At 40.0% G+C, this 27844-nt stretch overlaps 1 protein-coding gene across 3 annotated transcripts in view; it reads right to left on the reverse strand.

Moving 5' to 3' along the window:
• Nucleotides 1-27844, reverse strand: part of LOC141911072 (unhealthy ribosome biogenesis protein 2 homolog) — a 129813-nt gene that overhangs the window by 29821 nt on the left and 72148 nt on the right. For all 3 annotated transcript variants that reach the window (XM_074802035.1, XM_074802036.1, XM_074802034.1), the window contains 3 exons: nucleotides 16040-16438; nucleotides 6128-6208; nucleotides 3104-3322 (listed from right to left, as the gene is read on the reverse strand). In XM_074802035.1, coding sequence (XP_074658136.1) covers nucleotides 3104-3322; nucleotides 6128-6208; nucleotides 16040-16438 — 699 coding nt within the window. The remainder of the gene's footprint in view (nucleotides 1-3103; nucleotides 3323-6127; nucleotides 6209-16039; nucleotides 16439-27844) is intronic.

The raw sequence follows: 27844 nt of genomic DNA on the forward strand, positions 1-27844 counted from the left end.
TCGCTACAATATTATTACAATATTACTTTTAATTTCTATGTCGACGATTTACTCAAATCGGTTTCTTTTATATTTCAGGCTAGCCAGCTAGCAGACGAAATAACAGTAATCCTTAGCAAGGGCGGATTTCATCTGACGAAATGGATGTCAAACAGTCGAGAAGTCTTGGCACACATTACAGGCGAAGAAAGGGCTCGACCAGAACTCGATCTTGATCTTGACGAATTACCGATTGAACGGACTCTGGGTATCAAGTGGGATGTGGAATCTGACGACTTTGTATTTAAACCTGTTTTGAAAGAAGGCGTTCCTACGAAGAGGCTTGTCGTAAGTATTGTCAGCTCGATTTTCGATCCGTTGGGGTTTGTATCACCGTTTACATTCAGGGCTAAATGCTTGATACAAAAAATGTGGCGGCAAAATTTCGACTGGGATGACGAGCTCTCCGGTGAATGTTTGATCAGATGGCAAGAGTGGGCAGCGGAGCTCATATTTTTAGCAGATTTTCGCCTGCAACGTCATCACCTTGGTTTGGTTGTAGGTGAAACACTGGTTGAATTGCATGTCTTCTGTGATGTGTCAGAGAAAGGATTTGGAGCTGTGGCTTATCTCCGCATGAAACACCCATCTGGAAACATTAATTGTTCTTTCTTGTCTTCAAAGACTCGTGTTGCTCCTGTACGCATGATCACAGTGCCGAAGTTGGAGCTTGAAGGAGCTGTTCTTGGCATGAAGCTTGCTTACACTTTGAAGGACGAGCTACCAGAGTTGAAATTTCTTCGCGTTTTCTACTGGTCGGATGCTGTTACGGTCCTCAGGTACATCAACAACAGTTCAACCAGGTTCAAGACGTTCGTCGCTAATAGATTAAGTAAGATATTACTTCATACTTCGACAGAGCAGTGGATGTATGTTCCATCTAATGTTAACCCAGCAGACATCTGTACACGTGGCTTGCCAGCTGCCGAAATTCACACCAGTTCACGATGGCTCCGTGGACCTGATTTCTTGTATTCAGCGAATGAGGTAGATGAGTGGCCTGATCAGTCAATAGTTAATGGACCCCTGATCGATCGCGAAAATATTAAAAAGTGTACATATGCTAGTTCCGTTGTAAATAAAAACTTTGATTCTGTATTTGATAATGTGTTTCAGTTGGTGAATATTGATAGGTTCTCATCATGGTATGAGTTACGTTGCCATGTAGCTTGGGTAATTAGGGCCGTGAAGAAATGTTCATCATTGGTCTCTCGGTTAAATGTTGATAGTGGCAAGGGTGGTCGAAACTTATTGCCGTCTAAGCTTAGCGAAGCGCAACACTTTCTCATTAGACACGCGCAGCGTGAGGGTTACGGAGATTAGATTAGATCTCTGCAGTCTAAGGGCACTTTATCAAGGAAAAGTCCCACATTACCTCTACGTCCAACCTTTGGTGACGGAGTATTGAAAGTAGGCAGCAGACTGGCGAAAGCTGACATACCATTAGAAGCCCGTCATCAAGTAATATTACCGTTTGGGCATCATGTTTCTCGTTTGATTATTGCCGAGACTCATGAAGCGTTACTACATGCCGGTCCCGAGCACGTCTTGGCCGAGGTCCGACAGAAATTTTGGCCTGTCAAAGGTCGTAGCTTAGTCAGAAGTGTCATACAAAGGTGCGTGATTTGTCGACGTGATAGGGTTAAACGTTTGATACCGATCATGGGTAATGTACCTGCTGCGCGTATAACTGCTTATACTCGCCCGTTTACGTTTACGGGAGTTGACTACTTCGGCCCTATTTACGTCAAATTAGGCAGAAGTACTGTGAAACGGTGGGGTTGTTTGTTCACATGTCTAGTTACTCGGGCGATTCACCTAGAGGTTGCAGATTCTCCGGAAACTGATTCATTTATTCTAGTGTTGCGCAATTTTATAGGGCGCAGGGGTCCTCCGTCTGAGATATACTCTGATAATGGAACAAATTTCGTAGGTGCAGAAAAGGAACTCAGGGATGGTATTCAGCGATTTAACCAAGTTCAAATACATAGATTTTTACTGCAGCGTGATGTTACTTGGAAATTCTCACCTCCTTTGGCTCCCCATTTTGGTGGTGCTTGGGAAAGGCTTGTCAAATCCACCAAAAAAGCGCTCAAACAAATACTTAAGTTACAGTTAGTTACAGACTCTGTTTTGCGTACGCATTGAAACAGAGGCAGTTATCAATAGCCGCCCCTTAACGTACAATAGCTCCGATCCTTTGGATTTCAGCGCAATTACGCCTAATCATTTCTTACATGGAGGTTCAACTAGTTATAAACCTCCTGATGTATTTCACGATCAGGAAATAAGTAGTAGGAAGCGCTGGAGACAAAGTCAAGTCATTGCCGACCATCTTTGGAAAAGATGGTTAAAGGAATATCTTCTGATGCTAACAGTGCGAGGTAAATGGGCTGAGGATAATTGTCCTATAAATACCGGTGATCTGGTTCTATTAGTGAACACTGATGTGCCTAGGGGGCAGTGGAGTCTGCTAGGGTCGCTGAGGTTTATCCCGGCGATGATGGGAAAATTCGAGTAGTTAAATTAAAAACTGGTACTGGTGCTGAGTTCATAAGACCGGTTGCCAAAATCGCTATATTGGAAGAAGCTATCCCATAACTTATAGAATTTATACAATGTCTTCAACTTTCAGGATTGACTTGCATGTTTTTTTTTTGTTTTTTGGTTTTCTTTTTAACTATCAGACGTTAAGGGCGGGGGGATGTTGTCTACTGTTATGTACTAACTCATACTATGGTCAAGTTTCAGGTTCGCGCTTCATGCACAGCGTATTCCTGGCTTCTTATATTTCAGATTTCCGGTTTGTAACTGTTTCTGTGTATGGGTATTGTCCCTATTGTAGTTACCTCTCTATGTAAGCGCATAACATTTAGTTTTCTGGGCATTTAGACCATGTGAATCTAGCCGGATAAAGAGCTTTAATTCGCTATCGTTTTTCGCTACCGCTCCGCCGGTCATTAAACAGTTTGACGTTAAAGCGTTGTCCGTTGTTAGTCCTTTTGTCGCTCAGTCTCCGACATGAATTATAGTGCATTTAAGATCAATGGATAGATACACCTACCTCATTTCTATCAGTGCTGTTCGTTTTGTGTATTATTCCATTCGAATGAATCACCTGACATTTCGCAAGACATGAAGACAACAGATGTATAACAGCCGGTAACATCGTTACTACATTAATGACATTTTTTGGAATGTCGTTCAACAGGTCGTTTGTTATTTGTTCATGAAGAATTTTCATCTCCGCTGTCGTTTCACAACTTTTCTGAGTGTTCTTCATCTGAAGGAGAATGAAAACAGTTTGTTTAAGGTTTTAAATAAATTGCCCATGGGCAAAGTGTGGTTTACCTTGAAAGCTAGAGGTTGTTTGGAGTAAGGGCATTGCTTGAAAAATCTTATTAATTCGTGACTTCAAAGTTCTAGAAGTTTATATTGTATTCTATGTTTCTTACAGTATTATTTTGTAGTCAAATAAGACCAAAGATAAACATTGGTTTATGGTCTGCGTCCAAAATTTCGTAGGGTACAGGCAGGCGCGGGAGGGAAACTATTTTATATTTTCAAAAAAATATTTTTCACAATATGAAAAAATATTCAAATAAAATTCACATGATGTCACATCTCAGAGGGTGGCTGAATATCGAGTCTTGGGAACGAAACCTCTTCCAATGTAAGGCCGCGGAAGCTAAAACACCGGGGCGTAGTATTGGATCGTTTTAAATCCTGGAATTTACCACTACAATATTCAGACCTCGACCTATACCTATAGTTTGCTGCTTAGTATTTTCAGGTCACAAGAAATTACAATTTATTACAAATTCTATCAAACAGCGTTACAGCATCACCATACCAGTATAGTAGTCATTTGAACGTGTGTTTGTGTGCAGCAGTCTAATGTTTTGCACTCATGCGCAAGTGGAGGCCTGTGTAGTGAACGTTCGCTTCACTTCAATCTCAATCACCGGGTATTAACCCTTTCGCTACGTACACGCTTGCACCGCCCCGTACGTAAGGTATTTTCCGAAAAATTCGATTTTTTTCAAATTGTTTTTAACCCCGATTTTTCGCGTTTTTATCGAAGATTATGATGTTATTTAGTGAAAATCAGTAAAAATTCATACCAACAGCCTTTTCTGTAGGGGGGCGTGTTGGGGGGGGGGGGGTCAGGATGGGTTAGAAATTTTTTTTTTTCAGTTCGTCCCAAGAGTCGTCTCCGCCCAGTCCGAAATCACCCCCGTCATCTAAATCGTCATCTTCACTGTCGTCGTCGGCGTAAATCTTGCCTAAAACTTGATTAGCACTGAAAACTTTCTTTCGAGCAGCCATCTCAATCCCGCGCAAATTACCATGTGCTCAACAGGCTGACAGCACCAACTACTGACGCATTTTCGCCATCTGTTGTTTAGAAAGCTAACTATCTTGTCTTACATGCGTTTCCATACTGTTTGCTGTGTACGCGTTCGAGTTATAAATCAATAGGTGCATGACGTTTCTACAACGTCATACGCACAGCACGTGTCACTCATATGACGTTTCCAAAACGTCACACGTAGCGAAAGGGTTAAAATGAAACAATACCTATGGCGATATGTGAAATAATTATATTCTCACCAGCAATGAGCATTTAAAATTCGCACATATACGGCACCAGTCCAATGAAACGTTCGCCATTAATGGCTTTCCCATAATTATTTTAGTAGCGCCGGGAATTCCCCGTATATCCCAAAAACAGCCAATCACATTCGCTCGTAGAGACGACGCCCCCGATCGAGGTCATTGCAATTTTATACGCAAAAGCTAAGAATTTTCCCGCCAAAAACAGTTTTTCGTCGAATTTAAACAAAGTTGACCATGTCATCGACGGAGTTCATCATGCCTTCAATCGCATCGATTATATGTCGTTTAACCCGAGAACCAATGAAAAAAATGCTCACATAAAAAAACGTACCGCGATTTTACATGAATTGGCTCAATGCCAACCTCATACTGCTAACAAAGGTAAACCAAAAACCAAGAGGTACCTGGTAAGAGGTCGAAGCAAGGATCCCTGAAGGCTTATGGCATCTAAAGTACTGGTAGATAGAAATAATGTTTAAGTAATGTTTAATGATGTTGCCCAGCCTCTGACAGCCCCGCATTTTAGAAGCTTGCCAAACTAATAATATTGTACCTAGTCTGGGTTAGAGTACCGGTCTAGTATTTTCCCTTACAATTTTTAAAACATGCACTGAGCGAGGTGCTGGCTTGGTGATTGGCTTGCGGTACTTTGTAATAAGCTGAATCCCCTTGTTGAGTATTAAGTGCATCGCTGGATGGTTTCTGAGCTGTTATATGATGATGTTTTGATGTGGTGGCAGGTTTTGTCACCTGAAATCTTATGTTTACAACTGCTGTTTGGTCATTGTTTGTGATCTTATTAATTGAAACAAACAAGGAAACTAATCTAGATATGTTGTTGTTGCAATCACACCTATCATCATCTTTATACCTTCTAATAATGAGTGTCACTTACTAAAGTATCACAATAATAGGGAAATTTGATTATTTTTCAGCTCCCACGCGTAGTGGGTAATGCTTTTAGATTTGGCCAACACATGATCTGAAAAATGCCCGCATCTCAGCTATTAATAACGAACCGGACATGACGTATATGGTACAGAACATTCAAATTGAGCGAGCTAAAGTGCTTCTTTTTTTATATAGCTTTGACCAAATCGCAATTAACAGATGTTGAAGGATCCAGAAATCAAATCAATTAGCCATTATCAAGTGCAGGAGTAATAAGTATAAAAAAATTTGAAAATTCAGCATGTACATAGATTCAAATAATCCTTCAAAGTAATTTTTTATTCATTTTTTCAGACTGACAAATAATAGTTCAATCTACCTTCTAGATAATTCTCAAAGCTATTGAATGGCACGAGAACAGGAACTGGCATCGAGATTGAACAGAAAATACATGGACTTTCCCAAAGAGATGCCAGTTTCAAGAGATGCCAGTTTCCAGCCTGCTCAAAAGCTAAACGCATATGATGCATGTTGAAAATGCTGGCAAGTTTAAGAACATAAATTGATCCAACCTTACCTTAGCTAAACAGTTCCTAATCACCAGCCGTGTCCAAAATCCAAGAATCTTCCCCCGTTTTGTAGTATTAAACTTATTTATCTAAAAAAATGAATCAAGCATTACGTATAGATAAATGCAGAGAGGATGACCTGAGCTCCTCAAATTGTGAAATTGAATTCAGAGCCAGATTTTATAAACCAGATTTAACTTTAATATAGGGTTTGAATAAACTATGAACCAATTGTGAACACCCAGGATCCATGCGTCAGTTCATTTTGGGGTCCCTTACGACAAATCAATATCAGTTTTGGATATATCTTCACATTGACACGTTTTTTGGGGTGGGTCAAATATCATTTATAATTAGTTTAGAGTACCTAAATATTTTCAGAGAAACTTCATAATCTGAAAAAGTGCATCCTTTAATGTGTTCCATAATGTGTTCAGTGTTCCATATATGACCCCAATTTGTTGATTGAAAACGTACAAGCTAGGTTCTAGCCATGGGTATATATATATGACCCCTTGGGTCAAAGTTGTAAATCTAATTTCATGGAGCACCACCTGGTGAATTTTCTACTAACCTACAAGGCTCATATATGAAACATTGGACTTTTTAGTTTAGGTAGCACAGGTGCTATTAAACACAGCTATGAACTGTTGCACCATCAACAATTCTTAAACTTATGATAGGCTAATTTGGAGGGGTTAAATTTGACCCGCAGGGCCATGGGCAAAGTGGTATACCTTGAAAACTGGAGCTTTCCAGCTTGGAGTTTGCCAAGGGCATTGCCTCTTAAGAGTTTATAGCCTTCAAAAATCTATCATACATTGCATTTTATTTTCAAATAAGGCCAAAAAATAAACATTTGTTAATGGTTTGTGTCCAAAATTTGGTAGGGTAGGTAGATAGGGAAACTAGGGGTCCACCATGCCCACTTGGGAAGTGGTTCCAAATGCTCAACAATCTAACAATTTCAATATTCAACGCCCCCTGGTGACCGTATACAAAAACCAATGACCTTGAAACTCACCACAATCATATAACATGTCAGCAGCTATGATTTTGTAATTGATTGTGATAACAATATATGCCTCGTTACCAATTTAAAGTAGTTCTAGAATCTAAAAATGAAGTTTATGTCATATCATGGCTAAGGGTTTCTTAAGATGATTGGAAAAGAATTAGTGCAAAAAAAAAATTTTTAACAGATTTAGAGAGCTTTTTCTACTATAGCCTGAATCAAAACATTGCGCCATAGTCACGTGACCTGATGACGTAGTAAATTGACACGCAGTAGTACTACTGGTTAGTAGACGCTCCATTCCTACTGTACTACGGCGATCAGTTTTTTAGCGTGTTTATAATGGTAAAGAAATGTGTAGCATACGGTTGTTCTAAAACAAACAAAGACGGAGTATCTCTTCATCAATTTCCGAACCCAGAGAAGAATAATGGGAACGATTTAGCAGAATTGAACCGGCAAGTAAAACAAACGCGAGCCGATTGGGAAGGCCCTCCCGGTCAGTACGGCACTCCGGCTTGGAATTCGTGCGTTTTATGTTCGGATCACTTTACCCCTGACCGTTTTGAGCCTAAAAGCTCAGTTGCCATAGCCCTCAGATACAAAGTTAAAAAGTGTATTAAAGGATGGAGCGGTCCCGACTATTTTTAAGCGGAGATCCGACTCCAAAGCTCAGCGTTGTGGTAGCGAGTCGCGAGGTTAGTATTGACATTTTGTAAATCCGAGATGTATATTTACTGTGATTGGTATGATTTATTTGTTTTATTGACGCTTTGAACGCACATGTTGACATCTGTCAAACTTGATCAATTCAATTTCAATTCAGTATTTTCAGGCCTAATTGCTTGATTCAGTCGTGCTGCATGTCTTATCTGAGCGTTTTATACATATCAGCGCTAATTTGTCTTTTAATCAGCTCATCAACTCGCTGTTGGCTGAAGAAAATCAAGCAAGTGTATGGAAGGCGAAAACCACCAAAACATGGTTATATGTCATTCGATAATAAAAAGGTTTAAATTGATGATGAAAACATATAAAAAGGTGATGAAAACAAATAAAAAGGTGATAAAAACATGAAAAACTGTCAAAAGGCGATAAAAGGTCGATCGATGGTATTTCATCATATTTTCATATTTTATCACCTTTTTATCTTTTACCACCTTTTCATTATCTTTCAACAGCAACCATTCGATGATACGAATGCCATCTATCGGCATAGAGACGCGTCAATCCATCTATTTCAGGCGAATAGCAGATAGGACAACTCTAACAAATGCGTAATAATAAGTGTCGGGTAGCCTAAATCAACTTAGTCGAGAAATCGTTGAATGCGCGGGCGTCATGACATGTGTATTTGTATAGGTTTTATTGCACTTTTGGGTTCAGGTCCAGGAGAAAATTCATATTTACATGAACTTTGATAATGCCAGTTGCACTAGTTCAGTCGTGCGTGCTACGGGCAATAATCTCGATTACTCGGGAAATGTCTTCTGACAATTTGTCGAGACTAAGTTAAGCTAAGGCTCGAATCCAGAATGTCAAATAGCAAATGATCTTAAATTTTCAGCAACACCTTCACTTGTTTGCTGACAAGCGAATTGTCCAAATAAATTGATCAATTCTATTCATAAATCATTTTGCTCGTTAATCAATAAGGATAATGAATTTTTCGCTTTGTCAGTTTTAGAAAGGATTACTTAGTATCTTTCCTGATAAGAGTCATTCATGAATTGCCAAAATTTTATGAATATGTGATACATAAAATTCTCACAACAGTCTAATAAGAGTAAGTAAGGCATCACAATTGTTGACGCAAAGTTTTTCTTAAGAAAAATTAATAAGCATTTTCTTATTAATATTAAAGGTACCCCGAGAAGTCATTGAATGGAACAAAAATGCCTCAGAATCCAAGCATTCTAGATAAATTTACAAAAAAATGATCAAAATTCATTAGGAAATACATGTAAATAAGGGACTCGAACATGATCATATTCAATTTGTTCGGGATTCGAAGATTATAGCGCGACAACAGAGTGTGGAGTAGAGACATTGGAAATCATATCTACTTTTTACCAGAAATAGATGGATTGATAGCCTCTATATGCACAGATGGCGTTAGTAGTATCATCGAATGGTTGCTATTGGCAACCGTTGAAAGATAATTAATAGGTGGTAAAAGATGAAAAGGTGATAAAATATGAAAATATGATAAAATACCATCAATTGACCTTCACCTTTTGACAGGTTTTCATGTTTTCGTTTTACATGTTTTCACTATCTTTTTGTATGTTTTCATCATCTATTTAAACCTTTTGATTATCGAATGACATACAACCATGTTTTGGTGGCTTTCGCCTTCCATACAAGTGACACAACAACAACAAACCAAGAAATCTCTCCTATGCCTATTGATGACTGCTTTGATGATACTCCTCCACCATGTCCAAACACTGCTGATTTTTCAACCCAAGTCAATTTGAAACCCGTCAAGTCAAAGATTTACAAAAGAAGTAAAGGTAGGTTTCATAATAGGTAATTAAATTTCAATTTTTATGACCCAGGCCTAGGCAATAGCCTATTCAACACTCAACCGTTACTTTTAATTCAAGGTTCAACAGCAAAGCCGCGAATTAGAGACGTGATGACTCAGACACGAGGTTCACTGACTAACTCATGCGATCAAAGTTTTGTCTCTGTCCAGGACTATTTGGACGATTTTTCTGATATCGACGATGACCCTGAATGTGATTTCATGAGCCAGGATCCCGATTATCGACCGAGCACTGATGATGAACAAGATGAAGTGTAAGTTGGTCATTGTTTTTTTCTAGTTCATTTTAACTTGACGTGGTCAATACCGTATGGTATTATGTATCATTTTAGAGACGAGATTGCTGTAGGACCCTGTAGTAGTAAAGGCGAAAAAATGTATCTCGTTAGTGAAAGTCATCTGCTGTCACTATTCAAACAATGTCCTATGTGTTTAACAGAGTCAGAACACAGGATTAGTATCAACGGTACTGCGATAACGATTTTTCAAGAATGCCAATCAGGTTTTTGCGGCTATACAAGGACATGGTCAAGCCAGCCGACTATAGGCAATATAAAAGCAGGCAACATAACCCTGAGCGCTGCTTTTCTACTTGCGGGACTGTCACCTGCTAAAGCACTAAGATTTTTAAATCATATAAATGTGCAGAATATTTCATATGACACCTACATGAAACATCAGGCCAAATATCTAATTCCGTCCGTAAATGATGTCATGACAGTCGAACACGCTGAATTCGTGAATGAAATCGCTCACGATGGAAATGGTGGTATCATGGCATTCGGTGATGGTCGAGCAAGTAGTCCTGGTAAGTTTCTTATCTTTACGTTTGGACAAATAACATTCTATTGAAATAATATGATATTATTAACATATGTATACCAACAATTTTTAGGTCATTGCCATGGAAAAAGAAGGCCTTACTTGAGCCCTAGCCCAATTGGATGCGGAGGGGATTAAAATAAAGGAACTGGTAACCGACAGGCACGTGTCGATACGGAAAATGATCAGGGAACAACATCCAACTATCAGACACAGTGTCGATACATGGCACGTTGATAAAGGTACGAAATTATCTTAGATAAAGTGAATATGGTAGATATCAGGTTAATAACCAGTAAAGTAATTTTTTAAGGAATGAGTAAGAAACTGACTGCTCTTGGCCAGGAAAGAGATTATGAGCTTGTCAAAAAATGGAAACCAGCAATTTCTAAACACCTGTACTGGTGTGTGAATAAGGGGAATGGAAACGCTGATGTGTCTGTGGCAGCATGGAAAGCCCTCGAGAATCATGTGATTAACATTCACAATCATTATGACCCGGACTTCGATAGATGTTTGCATGGTGAGATAGAGGAAAGAGAATGGTTTAAACCTAGTAAGTAATAATAAGCAGTTTGGCTTGTATCAATGCATGTGGAATTCTGATCAACTGTTAAATTTGCAGTCTATTTCAGAATAATTGATGGATCACAATCCAAAACATAATAGGTAACATGTATCATATCAGACTTGTTTACATATATTTATGTCATACATTATACGGTAACATGTATCATATCAGACTTGTATCTATGTCTTACGGCTTCTGGTGTTTGTCTACTCTCACTCTTTTTTAACCTGAATCTTACTATTGTATGTGTGCTATCAGTATAATGCTTTTTGATAATCTTGCTACATATAACTTAATTTCTCAAGAATTTTATCATCTGTTCTGTGATGTGTTACTACACTGACTACACTATATATGGTTTTTACCATGCACTGGGCTACAAAATTTGAAAACATTATGCTAGTGAGATGAAATATTTTAATTGCAGCGTCTAAGGCTTACACAAAGTTAAAAGGAATAGCCTTCTCGACCAATATCAGTATAATGCTTTTTGATAATCTTGCTACATATAACTTAATTTCTCAAGAATTTTATCATCTGTTCTGTGATGTGTTACTACACTGACTACACTATATATGGTTTTTACCATGCACTGGGCTACAAAATTTGAAAACATTATGCTAGTGAGATGAAATATTTTAATTGCAGCGTCTAAGGCTTACACAAAGTTAAAAGGAATAGCCTTCTCGACCAATATGATGAAAGATGTCAGACAGCTGACACCTAATAGCATTACATCTGGAGGCGAATCTTCTTTCATTATTGAATCATATGGCTCCCAAGATGCTACATTTCAGCTATCACTGTATTCGTGCTAGGTAAGTAACAACTATGGAATAAATAATGAGAAAGATTATTGGATATCATTGGTGTGACGTGTAAATAGTACAAATACTGGTAAAATTGTGATGTTGATTAAATATAGGTATCAAAAAGCTGTGTTACATCACAATGAAAATTCAAATAGGGCTCAATCCAAGACCAAGGATGGTGATGACGGGTATAATATTGTTTACCCAAAGAACAAGAAAGGCAGCCACACACTTTGTAAAGTGTTTGAAAAGGCCACATATGGTAAAGTCTAATAGAAATGCAGTGTTAATTGCCATGATGGAAAGAAATGATAGATTTATACTGTTTTTCCCATTGTAGGATATGCCACTAGGCTAATGAATGCTGTCTACGAGAGGGTCTTGAGTGACAACAAATATTTAGAAGATTCGTCAAAGCCACCACCGTTGACCAGCTCTGTTAATAAAGTATCGAAAGAGGAGGCCATCAAGCTGCATAAATCGAGATTTGTTGACAAATGAAACAAATCATGAGCAATAATGCTGCATTATAATTGACCTGTAGTTTATTTGTACATATATACAGTTATTTACACATATAACGTCATTTTAGATGAGGGAGCTTGAATCCCTTATAACTGTTACTGCCATCCGGGAATGAACTTCGGATTTTTGAGACAGAACATGATGGAATCGCAATTCGGTTTCCTTTCCCTAACCTTTCATGTATCCACTCGGTGAATTGTCGGTAACTGGTAAAGCGATATTTCCTGAAAGTAAATTTGTATATGTGTTCAACATATAATTCCTAAACAGATACTGGTAAGTAAAATAATATTTTATTTGTTGAACTGTCTAATATTAGATAAACTAAACTGATATGATGAGTAATATTGTACATATTTTATGATTTATCAGAGCGGTGAAAATAGAATCTATGTTTAATACTGATTTACTCACTCTGGTTGTGATTGGTTAGGTTCTATGTAGTCTGTTTTCTTGTAATGTTGGTATCCAAGTTCCAGAGCCCAAGGATCGAGGCATACACCATAAAAACTTGGATAATCCACGAAGCATTTTAGTTCTACATTATTTTCCGAGGCGTGCTGCTCCATCTTATAGGCTACCTTATTCAATTCCTGACAGCAACCACATTCATCTGGTGTACTCATGGCGGTGCAGTTGGTGCAGGTACACCTGAAGAAAATACACATTTATAAATGGTTCAATTAAATTAATATGTTATATTGAAAATGTATTTCGAAGAAAAATTGTGTTTTCTATGGTATAAAAACATTGTTTTGCATTTTATATTTCTATCATTCCTATCTTAATAAAAAATAAAACATTATTAAAGATTCATTAAGACCAGGATTTATCAAGTTTTGTTATGATTTACCAGTCATTGTTGTCAACTCTATAGGCATACTCGTGTTCCTCGGATTCTTGGTTTTCATTTTGGGTAGCAGGATTTGCCAAGGGTTCCAATGCATAAGGGTCGAGCTCGTTTAAGTCTATGGAGTCATCACTGACATCTGCAAATGAGAAATGAAAAGCTGATAAGGCTAAGTGCCAACTGTCCATTCGGTTTTAGGTTGATAGTCATAAACCATCCGATAGGCCTAATACCAATTATTAGGTTAGGCCTATTCAAGTTCAAGTGGCCAAGACCTCTATTACAGAGCGTAATAGCATCTTTTGAGACTATAATTGTATCTTAAAGTGATGACAAGTCGCAATGAACTTACAAACGTCACTTTATACCAGGAATAAAATGAATTTAAATTTGTGTTTGGTGACGGGTCGTATTAGAAACCGAGTGAGTCCACCCCTTCAATGCACGAAAACCGAGTTTAACAAGTGCCAATACTTATGAATATGATTAATATTTATGCCTACCCGAATGCTGCTGTAAATATTGTTGTATACCGTGGTTATAAGTACAGTGAGAGTCGGCGATGGCTGACGCACGGTGCCGGATCGAGTCTGATTGTATTAGCGACTCACTTCGAAGCAGCATTCAGCTTTAACACGATCATTGATATGGCCGAGATGTGTCAATTATCATAAAATCACATTGATTGATTCACCTCTGCTGGAAAATGACTCGTTGTCGTTTTCAGTTACATTTTCCTCCGGATAATTGCTGTCAGAATCGCTCAATTCATGTGTGTTTACACTGGATGCTGCCATGTTTGTCAATTTGCTACGTCATCCAGTCACGTGACTGCTAATCAGAATTTCAAGGAAGAGGTTCTCGGAAAGTCGATTTAAATGCTCATATACAAGATTGAAATGAACGATATGATTATTTTAAACATTCTCATATTAAAAGAATACCATTATAGTTTACAGTTACCGACAGTTTGCTATAACATTCTAGAACTACTTTAATATGGAAATACTAAGTTCTTCTACTATTCAACGCCCCCTGGTGACCATATTCAAAACAAAATGACCTTGAAACTCACCACAATCATAGACCATGTCACAAACTATAACTTTGTAATTGATCATGGTAACAAAACATGCCTAGGTACCAATATAATAAGGAAATACTAAGTTATTCCACTATTCAATGCCACCTGGTGACCATATAGGATAACTAATGGCCTTTAAACTTGCCACAATCATAGATGATGTCATGAGCTACAACTTTGCAATTGATTGTAGTTACAAAATATGCATTGATACGAATATAATATAGAAATACTAAGATATTGTATTATTCAACACCCCCTGGTGGCCATATACAAAAACCAATGACCTTGAAACTCACCACAATCATAGAACACGTTATGAGCTACAAGTTTTTAATTGATTGTGGTAACAAAATACGCTTAGGTATCTATATAATGTGGAAAAACTTTTTCTCAACTACGAATGAGTACTGATGACACCTAGATGGCCGCCAATTGCGTCATAATTGGCTGATCAAAAATACCTGTCTCAGGTATAAAACATCCCTTTTCAAAGAATACCCATCACAAATTGCAATGAGAAATGGCAAACCAGTAGGGAGCTACAGGACTCAGAATTCGGGCCAAAATTAACATTTTTGGGCACTAAAAAAGGTCATAGGACGGTCATCTTGAGTCCGATCGACCCAATTTTTGTTATGCTGATGGGCCCTGGGGGATTCACATACATCCAAAAGATCGAGGTAATTGACCAAAGCGTCTTCAAAATTTCCCTCAAAATGTTCAAAATTGTGTAAGAAGTGTTGATTATGGCAAACAACAATGGCTGCCAGTCGGCCATCTTGATTCTGACAGGGCCAGTTTTTGGGCTGAAGATGTGTCTAGGGTAGATACATGTGTAACCTATATATCAAGGCATTACATTGAAGCGTCTTCAAAACTTCCCAAAATAACTGGATTCCGTCTACGGACGGACGAAAAGTAAACGCAAGTCCCAAGTGGGCTAAAAACGTACCGTGATTTTAGATAATTGGCTCAATGCCAACTCCATTATCGCAAACAAAAAGGTAAACCAAAAATGTGGGTTTAATTCAGTAGACTATGAGCTGCTGTTTAATTCAGTGAACTATGGCCATTTAACTAAATGGACTAAGAGCTGTTACACTCAATTGACTATGGGCTGTTAAACTCAAACACTTAAACTCAATGGACTATGAGCTATGGACTATTCAAAAATGTGTAAGAAGTGTTGATTATGGCAAACAACAATGGCTGCAAGTCGGCCATCTTGATTCTGACAGGGCCAGTTTTTGGGCTGAAGAAGTGTCTAGGGTAGATACATGTGTAACCTAAATATCAAGACATTACATTGAAGCGTCTTCAAAACTTCCCAAAATAACTGGATTCCGTCTACGGACAGACGAAAAGTAAACGCAAGTCCCAAGTGGGCTAAAAACGTACCATGATTTTAGATAATTGGCTCAATGCCAACTCCATTATCGCAAACAAAAACGTAAACCAAAAATGTGGGTTTAATTCAGTGGACTATAAGCTGCTGTTTAATTCAGTGAACTATGGCCATTTAACTAAATGGACTAAGAGCTGTTACACTCAATTGACTATGGGATGTTAAACTCAAACACTTAAACTCAATGGACTATGAGCTATGGACTATGTGCTGTTTATCTCAATGGACTATAAGCTGAATTAACAGGTTTATAAAACTAGCCCACTTACTTAAGTCACTTACTTTTTCAAAAAGTTTCAACGGATTTTTAAATTGGATGAAAACCATTCTAGCAATATCGCTGACCAGTTTACGGTAGTCTTCTAATATTGCCAACGATTTTTCATCATCATCCTGAGTCAACATCAGTCGTTTGTCTGTGTAAGTATATGCAGCAATCAAGATGGTGGACACGTCGAAACTCGCCACACATGACGAAAACATGAATTCGTAAACATTTCGATTCCAACAACGATGCAGCAAACCAAACAGGATCATTGGTAGAGTCTGAAGATCAAGATTTCTAGGTGGATAAACGTCCTCGCCATTCGGAATGAGCAGAGCTAAAGCTAGCAATAACCCGACAACATTCAAATCTAATAGACCTGAAGATAATGAATCAATGGGAAGTTTTGATAATATCTGAAATGAAAAAACAAAACAATCAGTTCTACTTACAGTAGTAATCAAAAATAAAATCCTAAAAAATAAAACAAGAAAGAAATCCTAAGAATGGGCTTGCTGACATGGTTGTACTGAAAGCTTGCTTGGTGGTTTTGTATTTCTGTAGTAGAATTAATCGAACTTTGAACTGATTACTTTTTAAAGAGCTAAGAGATCGGTGTTGTCGTACATCATACATGAAATGTTACACACGGGGACTGGGAATCGGAATGGTTTTATTGTAGACGTGGACCCAGCTTTTGAATAGTTGTTATTTGAATATTGTAGTGTCTTAACGGAATTAATCATCATGTTGATAATTGCTAGATTACTTATCGGATTGTGTTGAAATGATTTTGCATAGAAACATTTACAACTGAAAGAAAATACGTGACTAACTCGAGTGACTTCAGGTGAAGAGAAGTGAACACGAAAATAGATAGGAGCCACGATTTTTCTTTTTAAAATAATAAAGACATTAAGCAAGAATAAGCTGCATTTCCATCAAATGACAATCCACTATGATCATCCGATAAAGTTTATTGCCACCATAGACTACCGCCCCCTGGCTCTTTGGAGACAGGGAACCAGTCTTCAATACAATTCAGTATTTATTTTACAGAAAAGCGGTTTTTAAGTTTTAGATATTTAAACTGAAGAATATAAATGTTCATACAGAGATTTTTCAAATGGCCGCTAACGCAAGCACCCAATGAAAGTAAAAGATCAAAAGAATTTTCTAAAAACGTGAAAGTAAATGCTTTATTGTGAAATTTTAATTGTGTCAATAAAGAATGAATTGAATTGTCGGCAGCACTATGCCGCGCATGAATTCCAATTCCAAGACTGATCACGCACGCTCAACCAAGGTTGGTATGCGCTGCTGAAATAACAAAAACGATTAAACAAAATCATACAACAATGAAAACGACAACCGATATAGCCAATTTACGAAAGGAACCTAGATTTTATTACTGCATTAAATGTGTGTAAATATCAGAGCCCAAGAAAGTTTCTAACGAAAGTAATCGACTCCCCAAGCAAGTTATCAATCTGTGTGATAGCAATATGGGCTTGCAATCAAGCCCATGAAAAAACAAGTATCAACAAACGACTCGACAGAGATGAGTCTAAATCGATTGAAACGTTAATCGTAAAATTTAAATTATTCGATCATCGTGAAGGTTTTGATAGCTGGTTTTTACTTCTATTTATTCCATGTAATGTAGGAATCTTAGTTTCATAGTTAAAGCATTTAGTTGTAGTTGCATATGTGGTTCTATATTCAGTTTATGCATGAACTTTAAGACAGGCGAATGGCATGAACTACAACTTTGCAATTGATTATGGTAACAAAAATATGCCTAGGTACCAATCTAAGGAAATACTAAGTTATTCTAAAACTCAACGCCCCCTGGAGACCACATAGAATAACTAATGTCCTTAAAACACAGCACAATCATAGACGATGTCCTGAGCTACAACTTTGCAATTGATTGTGGTAACAAAATATGCATAGGTACGAACATAATATAGCAATACTAAGTTAATACAAAAACCAATGACCTTGAAACTCACCAATGGGCTACAACTTTCTAATTGATTGTGGCAACAAATTATGCTTAGGTATTAATAAAATGCGGAAAAACTTTTTCCCACCTACGAATGAGTACTGATGAAATACCCTCTTTCAGGTATAAAACTTCCCTTTCCAAAGAATACCCATCACAAATTGCAATGAGAAATGGCAAACCAGTAGGAAGCTACAGGACTCAGAATTCGGGCCAAAATTGACATTTTTGGGCACTAGAAAGGTCATAGGACGGCCATCTTGAGTCCGATCGACCCAATTTTTGTTATGCTGATGGGCCCTTGGGGGATTCAAAGAACAACGAAAGAACAACGTAATTGATCAAAGCGTCTTCAAAATTTCCCTCGCAATGTTAAAAAATTTGTAAAAAGTGATTTTGGCGAACAATAATGGCTGCCAGTCGGGCATCTTGATTCAAACAGGGCCAGCTTTTGGGCTGAAGATGTGTCTAGGATAGATACATGTGTAACCCAAATATCAAGACATTACATTGAAGCGTTGTCAAAACTTCCCGGATGGACGGATGGACGGATGGACGACGGACGATAAGTGAACGCAATAGCCCACTGGGACTAAAGTCCCAAGTGGGCTTAAAAGTGCCGACAGCCTGGTAAACCAGTCTATGCATTCATTGATTATAAAAAGTGTTTTGACCAAATATGGCAAGATGGTCAGGGTTCAGACGTTAGAATATCAGTAGAGGAATCAAGCCCTGTACAAAGGATCAAGGAGTATGGTACTCATTGGGTCAAGTTTCAGTGATTGTTTCCCCACTTCAGTAGGTGCCCGACAGGGGTGTTTGCTATCCCCAACACTCTGTAACATATTCTTGGAAAACATCACGACGGAAGCATTGAGTCTCCCCCCAAAGTTAGCAGGCAGGGCAGTCATGAATCTACGGTTTGCAGATGGCATTGCTCTGATGTCTACTACACCCAGTGATGAACAAGCACAGCCACAGCAATTAGACAACACCAGTGGAAGATATGGCATAGAGATAAGTCTGCCTAAGACCGAAACCATGGTCACAGGCTGTCAAGATTAAATAGATATCTATATCAGAGGCCAACATCTTGAGCAAATAGACAAATTCACCTACCTTGGCTAAGTACAGAATGAAGATGTCACGTCACTGAAGGAGGTGAAAACCAGAATAGCCAAGGCTACGACTACTCTCATGACTGAAACTTGTGTGGCGCGATCGCAACAACATGACAGGAGGCAAACTTTAACTGCTACGGTCCCTGAGATGAACTGTTTCCGTAGGCTGCTGCAGATTCACTATAGGACTCACACATTGAACAATGAAGTCAGAGTCAGGGTTGCCAAGGAAATTGGAAAGTATTATAGCGTGTTGTCCTCTGTAACCAGAAAGAAACTTTCCATGATGGGTTTCTGTGTAATTGTTTCTGTTTCATTCACCGAACTCGCTGTCAAAAAGGCGATTCTCGATAAAAATAGTAATGGGTTTCCCCGCGGGATACCCGCTTTGGGAAAGGCACCTGAATCGATGCTACGAGTTCGAATCCCAATATTAAGACGTAATTTATTATTCTTTGAAATAAATTCTTAGAATTTCTATTTATGATAGGATGTGCAGGTTTTGATTTGGTAATGATGTTAATAAAAGTTAACCTCTTAAGGTATTGTTTTCTATCTATTATTTGTGACGGATTAGTTTCGATGCTCCTCACAACCCGCCCCACCACGTGTCACTTATTCACGGACACGCGGATTGTATCATTTGTAATAGGCCTACCACATGAAAGAGTCCATGGCCTACCGTAGAATAGTAGGGCCTACCGATCACGCTATGTGCGATGAAAGTAGTGTTTGAATAAAACAAATTTTTAATGAAATAAACATTATTTATCATAATTAATCAATAGATCAGGTGCCGCCTTAATAATTGTTTGTTTCGTGAAATTTGTACAAAACTTTGCGGCTTCGTCATGTCTTGTGACCCTGAAAATACTAGAAGAATCATCGGTAAGCTTATAAAACGGCGAGGTCAACATAGTAACAACAACTTCGGGGATTGAAAAAAAAAACTCGAAAGAATTATTTCTTATGCTGATGAGTTATACTGATGGGGAGTAGCGACCGTCATTGACACCGGTTATTTATCCATTCACTATCAAATGTGACGAGCCCAATAAATGATTGCGCATAGATTCGGCCTCTCAGCATTTAGCACAGCAGTTCCGAGAAGTGTTAAGACCGATCAGCGCGCGCGCTATCTAAAACCGGTGCTAGTACGATCAATATCTACAGGTATATACGTGTTCAGTATTACACAGCGAGTACCAGAATGTTGATCGAGCGTCGTCGTAGCAACGCGCTATACAGCGGCTTGAACTAGCGAGTAACGTTAATTATCTTTTAACCAAATTAGAGCACTTATAATCATTGGAATCAAATATAAACCAAGCTGCACCATCTACATCAAGTAGAGAATACCTGTGTGAAATTACAGAATTGTCGGTCCACACAAACAGCTTAAATCGTGTCATAAAGAAACATCCACAGACGGACAGACAGACAGAGAGACAGACAGACAGACAGACATGACGACGATGCCATAGATGGGTTCGTCTGACGACGAAACCCATCAAAAATCAGGAAGTTGACCTGGTTTGGCCATGTGATGCAAGCCAAAGGATTGCTGGCCAACACCATTCTGCAGGGCAGAGTCAGGAAGCGGGGTAGTCCCAAATGACAGTCGTTGGACACAACGACGACGATGATGATGCATGAACAGGCTGTGGACCATTCAGATCTCGGATCAGATTTACCTCCATTGTCATGGAATGCTTTTCACGGTCATGTAAACCAATTTTTATGGTGTGAACTTTAGAAGCAGGTTCAAAATTAGATGAAAAGAAAAGACCAGCTGACACTGATAGTGGAGAGGGAACACAACTGTTGCTGTGGTTCGCTGAACAAAATTAGTGCAACTGACTGCATAATACAGATGGCAAAGAACTGAATATCAATGAACTAGACTGGATACTGAAACTAACGGTTGGCTGAGGAGATGAAAATACTTGCACCAGGCACTGACAGAGCCTTATTTCGTGGTAGGTTAGACCATTTAATATATTGTACATAATTTCAAGTTTTTTTTTGACAATTTAACGATTTATAAGTTTGGTAAAATAATTTGTTGTGTTTATCAGTCTTTATTGGTCGTGGAAACAGTTCACAACAAGGCAATTCGATACTACGTATCTATGTCCCCCGCGATAGCCAGTATAAAATGAATGAACCCTGAAGACATTGATCTTTGGTATAGAAAAATGATGAGTGAATCCAGGGATACCCATACTATGAAATATCATTTTCCTGCTATGAATGGTTATTCAAGAATTGAGTTTACAGGGTTTTAGGCAAACGACGTCTACCAACCTTGACCTTTCACCCTAGAACTCCAAAATCACTAATGCACATCCTCTTCCCAGGGGTAATCATACTATGAAATAGCATTGTTCCGTTATCAATGGTTCTTCTTGAATCGTTTTTACAAGGTTTCATATGAATGATATCTAGTGACCTTGACCTTTTCCCCAAAATCAATAGGGCACATCCTCTCCCTAGGGGTAATCATGCGATGTAATATCATTGTATTGCTATCAAAAGTTCTTTCTGAATCACATTCACGACGCAAGGTTTCACGTGAATGACCTGAAGTGACCTTCACCTTTGATCCTTGGAGCCCAGAATCAATAGGGCACATCCTCTCCCTAGGGGTAATCATACTACGTAATATCATGGTCCTGCTATCAATGGTTCTTCTTGAATGACGTTCACAAGCTTTCACATGAATGACCTGTGGTGACCTTGATCTTTGGTCCTTGGATGAAAACAATGAAAACATTTTACATTGTTCATTGTACTACTTTTTTAATTATGCAGATCTGTTCGCCTAAGACAGTGGAAACAGGAACAAATACGTGAGATCAATTTGTTTTACCTTAAACTTTAGAGTTAGGTATGGCCGGTGATTGTTCAAAAAGATCAACAGACCAAAGTGTATCACTTTCAAAGACTTTTTTGACGCCTTATAAAACGTTACCATTATGAAACCTAAACAATGCTAACCATTCAGCGTCATTTTACAAACGACAGCCGTAAATCGATGTGCAAAACGTCACAAGTTTATGTGTACACAAACAAGCTATCTGGCAAAATATTATTGACATAGATGTAGAATGGCTTCCTGTGATTATATAATGACCTATATTTGAACGTCGAAATGTTATATTGCATTGAATATCATTAGAAGACGTATTGTAATAGTAAAGGATGTATGATTATATCAGAAGCGGCAGGCATAAATAGAAATGATAAGTAAATCGGATTATTCGGTTAAATGGCGGATGTATACACGATGCGGAAGTCTGATATAAAAGTCAGACCCTGACGTGGGCATGCCGGTGGAATGACGAAGCTATCTACGATGTGTGTAGGGCCGGCGTGAATTTCATCAGCGGCTACAAGCGGTTAATATGAAAATGTGTAAACATATAATTTCAATATTCAATCGTTTGTGAAAATATGTTTGATATTAGGAGTATGCAAGTTTCGTGAGATTAGCAATTTATAATAGCATAGCTGTCATATACGGCTCCGTGTCCTCTGATGGCATGTGTATTAGGTGACAATTCAATTCAATTCTTTATTGATCCTTATTACATTGAAATTCCGGGATAAAATTCCCAAATTCAATAAATACAAATTTTAAAATAAATTAATACAACATACAAGACACACGGGTAATTCATACAGAACAACATAAGCATGTTATTTTAAATGACAATGTCTACTTCAACCCACCCAGACTCAAGACTCTAGGAAATCGAGTGACAGCCAAACGCGTGGCCCGGGCCGGCTGGCTAGGCCACACGATATGCTCGAAGTCATAATGAAGCAGACATCAGAAGAGCTCTTTCTTCATCCATGGAGGCAATGAAGTTGCAGACCAGCTTAGAGGCATAAGTAAATGAAGTCGGTCGCAAGTTCGCGATCAATTATTGAGAATTTTCAATAAAAAAATTTAAACCACTACTAGAGTCGAAGACCTGTATCATCTACCCAATCGCCAAATCTCATCATTCCCCAAATTTCTTAAAACTTTGATTTCAAAATTGCAATTCCACATTAGCTTAGCCCAGAAATTCTACATTTTTTTCCCAGGCCTCAAATAATTTTCTAAAATTAATTTTCTTGTTAATAATAATTGGACCGATAATAATATGAAAATCTATAATAAACTTTATTTCACTTTAAATACAAATTGCCCATTGGCCAAGAGGTTTACCACAGCCTCATGAAATGCAGAGATGAGATGATTTAACTAAGATCAAAATATATCAGTAAACTAAATAGGGATGCAATTTGAAATACATGAGTATCAATAAAACAAATGTTCACGTAAAAAAAACATACCTCAATTTTACATGATTGGCTCAATGCAAACCAAAAAGAGTGAAAACTGTATTGGATTAAATTAAAATGATGGGAGATTATTTTTGCACTTTTGCACTTTTTGCAAATAATTAGATGGAAAATTAAGACAGTTATATCAAGAAATAATAGCTTTTAATGTAATTATGAAAACATTACAATTTTTGGAACTAAAATTTGTATTTCCGAGTAGTACTTAACCTTTCCTATGGTTTTTGCCAATATTTTCTAAATTTGGATTGATCGCCAATGGTTTTTCTATACGACCCGGCCCTGCGGTATTGCATTTAGCCACCGGCGAAATCCGCCATCTTTTTACGTCATAGCAGACCCAAAAAAGAAAACAGCTATGCGGGGCAGGTGGGCGGGATTCCCACCATAGGAGAGGGTAAATACTACTCGGAAATACAAATTTTAGTTCCAAAAATTGTAATATTTCCGTCGAGTACTGTACCCTTTCCTATGGTTTTTGCTAGACTAGCCTAGCACAAGGATGGTGGGAAAGGTAGATAGAAAAACCACCGCTCAAACGCAAGGTAAGAGGGGAAAAAGAGAGCACTTACCCAAGCACGGAATGGATCACTGTAGCACAGGGAAGACCGGTGGGGTCCAGCTCAGGGCCCCCCCCCAAAATTTTGCGAAATTAATACTTGCAGATATGAGCCCAAACTATGTACAAGGATACACCCCCTGTGATCCTGATAATGCAACATAAATATTCTACACTACAACGGACACCTTGAGCCATAACAACAGGACCAAGTGAAGCTAATGAGCCTAACTGGCCTGAAACATCCCGTAAATAAAATGATGTGAATGTCGATGGAGAATTCCAAAAGGCGGCCCGACAGACTTCCTCCAACGGAGCACCAGAAAAGGCTGCGCAGGAAGTAGCCATAGACCTCACTTGATGAGAAACCACTCCCTCCGAGGAAAGATTCTCCTTCAATAAAATGTCCTTGATCAGTGAAGAGACCCATCGGGCCACTGTGTCCCGTGAAATATCACCCTTCAGGTGATCCAGCAGCGGAATAAATAACCGTTCCCGTCAACCCCTCCGTGAAGCAGAGCAATCTAAATAGAAACACAACGCCCGTACAGGACATAAAGTCCTGTCTGGAAGGCCCGGTTCCACTCGATGTTTTTGGGCTTCAATTCGCCATTGACGCCCAACCGAGCCTGGTTGTTGGTTCTTTGCCAAAAATTCCAAAGCAGGCCGCAGTGAAACAAATTCCTTCGCTGGCCCAGAGACAATATGACCTTGTCGGACTGAAAGCGCATGAATCTCAGAGCGACGGGCCGAGCAAGCCAAGAACAGCAAAAATACAGTCTTTTTTGACAAATTCACAAATGACGCTGCCGAAAAAGGTTCAAATGGAGCCTCCATTAACTTCTTCAAAATTACAGACAGATCCCATGGTGGAACTATCCTTGGTACCCGAGGCCGGGAAATAGAAAACCCTGCAACAAGCTGGGATATCCGATGATCCCCTGCTACATTTGACCATCCAGAAGCACGCAATGTATGAGAAATCGCGGAGCGGTAACCTTTAATAGTTATGACCTGCAAACCTTTTGCTACAAATAGGTGCAGTAAAAAATCTGCCAATTGAGCTACAGAGGGTGAGCATGGATCAATTTCCCCTGCAGCACATCAATCCGCAAAATGACTCCATTTGGCATCGTAAATGGCACTTGTTGATGGCCGCTTAGATCCTGCGATAAAGGAGGCAGCCTGTTCTGAAAAGCCTGAAGCTGACAAGGATCGCTGGACAATGGCCAGGCGAGCAGATTTAACCACTGGCTGTTTGGATGATGCCGAAAGTTCCCCTGAGACAGAAGCGATGGGAAATTCGGAAGAATCCTGGGGTTGTCGCACACTAGGTTGAGAAGTGGTAGGAACCATTTCTGAGCCGGCCAACATGGTGCTACCAGAACTATGTTGCAATTGAATGACCTCTCTATTTGATCCAGTAAGCGTGGCAGGACTGGTGTGGGCGGGAACGCATACGCATGCATCTCCGACCCCCGGCATCGACCCCCCACGCTTCCGCGTCTGGAAACGGGGACACAAACAGAGGACACCTCCGATTGAACCGGGTGGCAAACAGATCCAGCAGCGGATTGCCAAACATGCCCCGAACCCGATCGGCTACTTCTTGGTGGAGAACCCATTCCGTCACAATAGCCTGACCTCAACGAGACAGAGCATCGGCCATCACGTATATTTTCCCTGCTAAATGTGCAACAGTCAGGGACAAGCCCTTTGTCTGGCACCAAAGAAGAATTTTGGCCGACAGACCCGTGAGGGTTTCTGAGTGAGGACCCCCTTGGTTCTGAAGGTAAGTCCTCACTGTTGAATTGTCTGTGGCTAACCAAACGTGGTGGCCCTCCACTCTCCTGTGAAAGAACTTCAGGGCCTTCCACACGGCCAGCATTTCTAGGAAATTTATGTGGTTGGTGGCCTCGTAGCGAGACCATCTCCCGGCTTTGACTCAGTTCTCCAGATGTGCCCCCCATCCTTGGTGACTGGCATCCATGAATACACGAACTGGAGCCTCTAACGGGGCTAGTCACACCCCGCGCAGAAGATTTGTAGTTGCCGCCCACCACTGAAGATCCGGACTTAGATCGGTTGGAGGTACGGGAATCAAAGTCTCCCAGTTGCCCTTCGACCGAGACCAGAAGACCTTCTTATATTGTTGCAAGCGCCTGCTTCTGGCGGCCTAAGGGCACCACCAGACCCATGGAGCTGATGGAGCCTAGAAGCCGTGACCAGTAACGAGCTGTTCTCGGGGTTGTGGACACTCCCACTACAGCTTCTTGAAGTTTGGCTACTCGAGCCATAGACGGAAAGACTTTGCCGAATCGGAGATCGAAGTCCCTGCCTAGATAAGTGAACTGTTGGGCCGGCGTCAACTGAGATTTTTCCCTGTTTACGCGGAACCCTAGCAGATGGACTAAGTGCAAGACTGAGGTCATTGCGTCCCGACATTCCTGAGCCGAGTTCGCGACTATTAACCAGTCGTCGAGGTAAACGAACAGTCCAACACCCCTTGACTGAAGTACCTTCTGAACTGACTTGACCAACTTGGTGAAAACCCACGGGGCCGTACTGAGGCCAAATGGAAGAGACCTGAATTGGAACTGGCGGCCTTTCCACTTTATCCTGAGAAATCGACGAGATTTTGGGTGAATTGGAACCTGAAAGTAAGCATCTTTCAGGTCCAACGAAGCCGCCCATTGACCCGGACGGAGCCCTTGAATCACGTCCTTGGGTTTGGTCATCCGGAACCTTGGAATGTCTAGGTGCCGATTGAGGGATGACAGATCTATCACCGTCCGTTGACGCCCTGTGGCCTTTGGTACCATGAATATTCGAGAAAACCAGCTGGGAGAAGTTTCGTTGCAAACTGGTTCTGTCGCTCCCTTCTCGGCCAATTCCTTGAGAGCCGGAGAGATTAAGGCCTCCTGACCTGGTTTTGGCCACATGTCGGGAGGTGACCTCGTCAGGCGCGGTCGCCTTAGGAAACGGAGACGGTAGCCATGAGAGACGACCCGAGAGGGCCAACCGTCTCTGAAAAGGTCGGACCAGTGGGTTGCTGCCTGCTGTAGACAACCTCCCACTGGTCCCAAGAATTCATTTCGAGTTTTTCCGAAAGGAAGAGCCCCTTTTTGGAGCCTACCCCTTGCCTCGATACGAACCGGAACTATTACGACTGGACGAGGCTTGACACGATTGTTGAAGTTGCGTGCTAGTTCTCCAACCGGCATCCGAAGCCGCCTGAGAAAGTGCTGAAGTTTGAGATGGTCCTGTTTGCATCCGTTCCGAACCTTGCACCGCCGGCGTCGGACCAGAACGCTTTTCCACGTAGTTCGGGGGTTGGACTTGGCCTGGACCTCCCGAATCTTCCTGAGCTCTGCAGAAACCGGAGCGCACCAACAGGAGAAGAGACGTGAAGACGTCCCCAATGGAGCTCTGAGCAAAGCATTGGACACCATATCCGGTAGACGGGTTTTGGAACTGGAGTCCATAACTGACTGACGGGAGGCTAACACAAGATTAGCCTGACCCCGAGGAGCTGCTGTGGGCTTAGCGCGAGTTGCCCCGTGCTTGACAAAGAACTCACTTATCATCGCTCTAAATGGCATGTCCCCCGCTGGTTCGGATAAAACTGACAAGGCGGAGATACATTGCGAGCCAGGGAAGTCCCCATCGTCTGGGGCAACCCACAATTGCTGGCGACAGGAACGACCCCAGAAGGAATTGCCGCTTCTGGGACCAGATCCTCATTGAAATCAGACCATACCGCAGCATCCAGGAATTC

Source organism: Tubulanus polymorphus, chromosome 9, assembly GCF_964204645.1.
Source record: "Tubulanus polymorphus chromosome 9, tnTubPoly1.2, whole genome shotgun sequence".
Taxonomy (NCBI): Eukaryota; Metazoa; Nemertea; class Palaeonemertea; order Tubulaniformes; family Tubulanidae; genus Tubulanus; species Tubulanus polymorphus.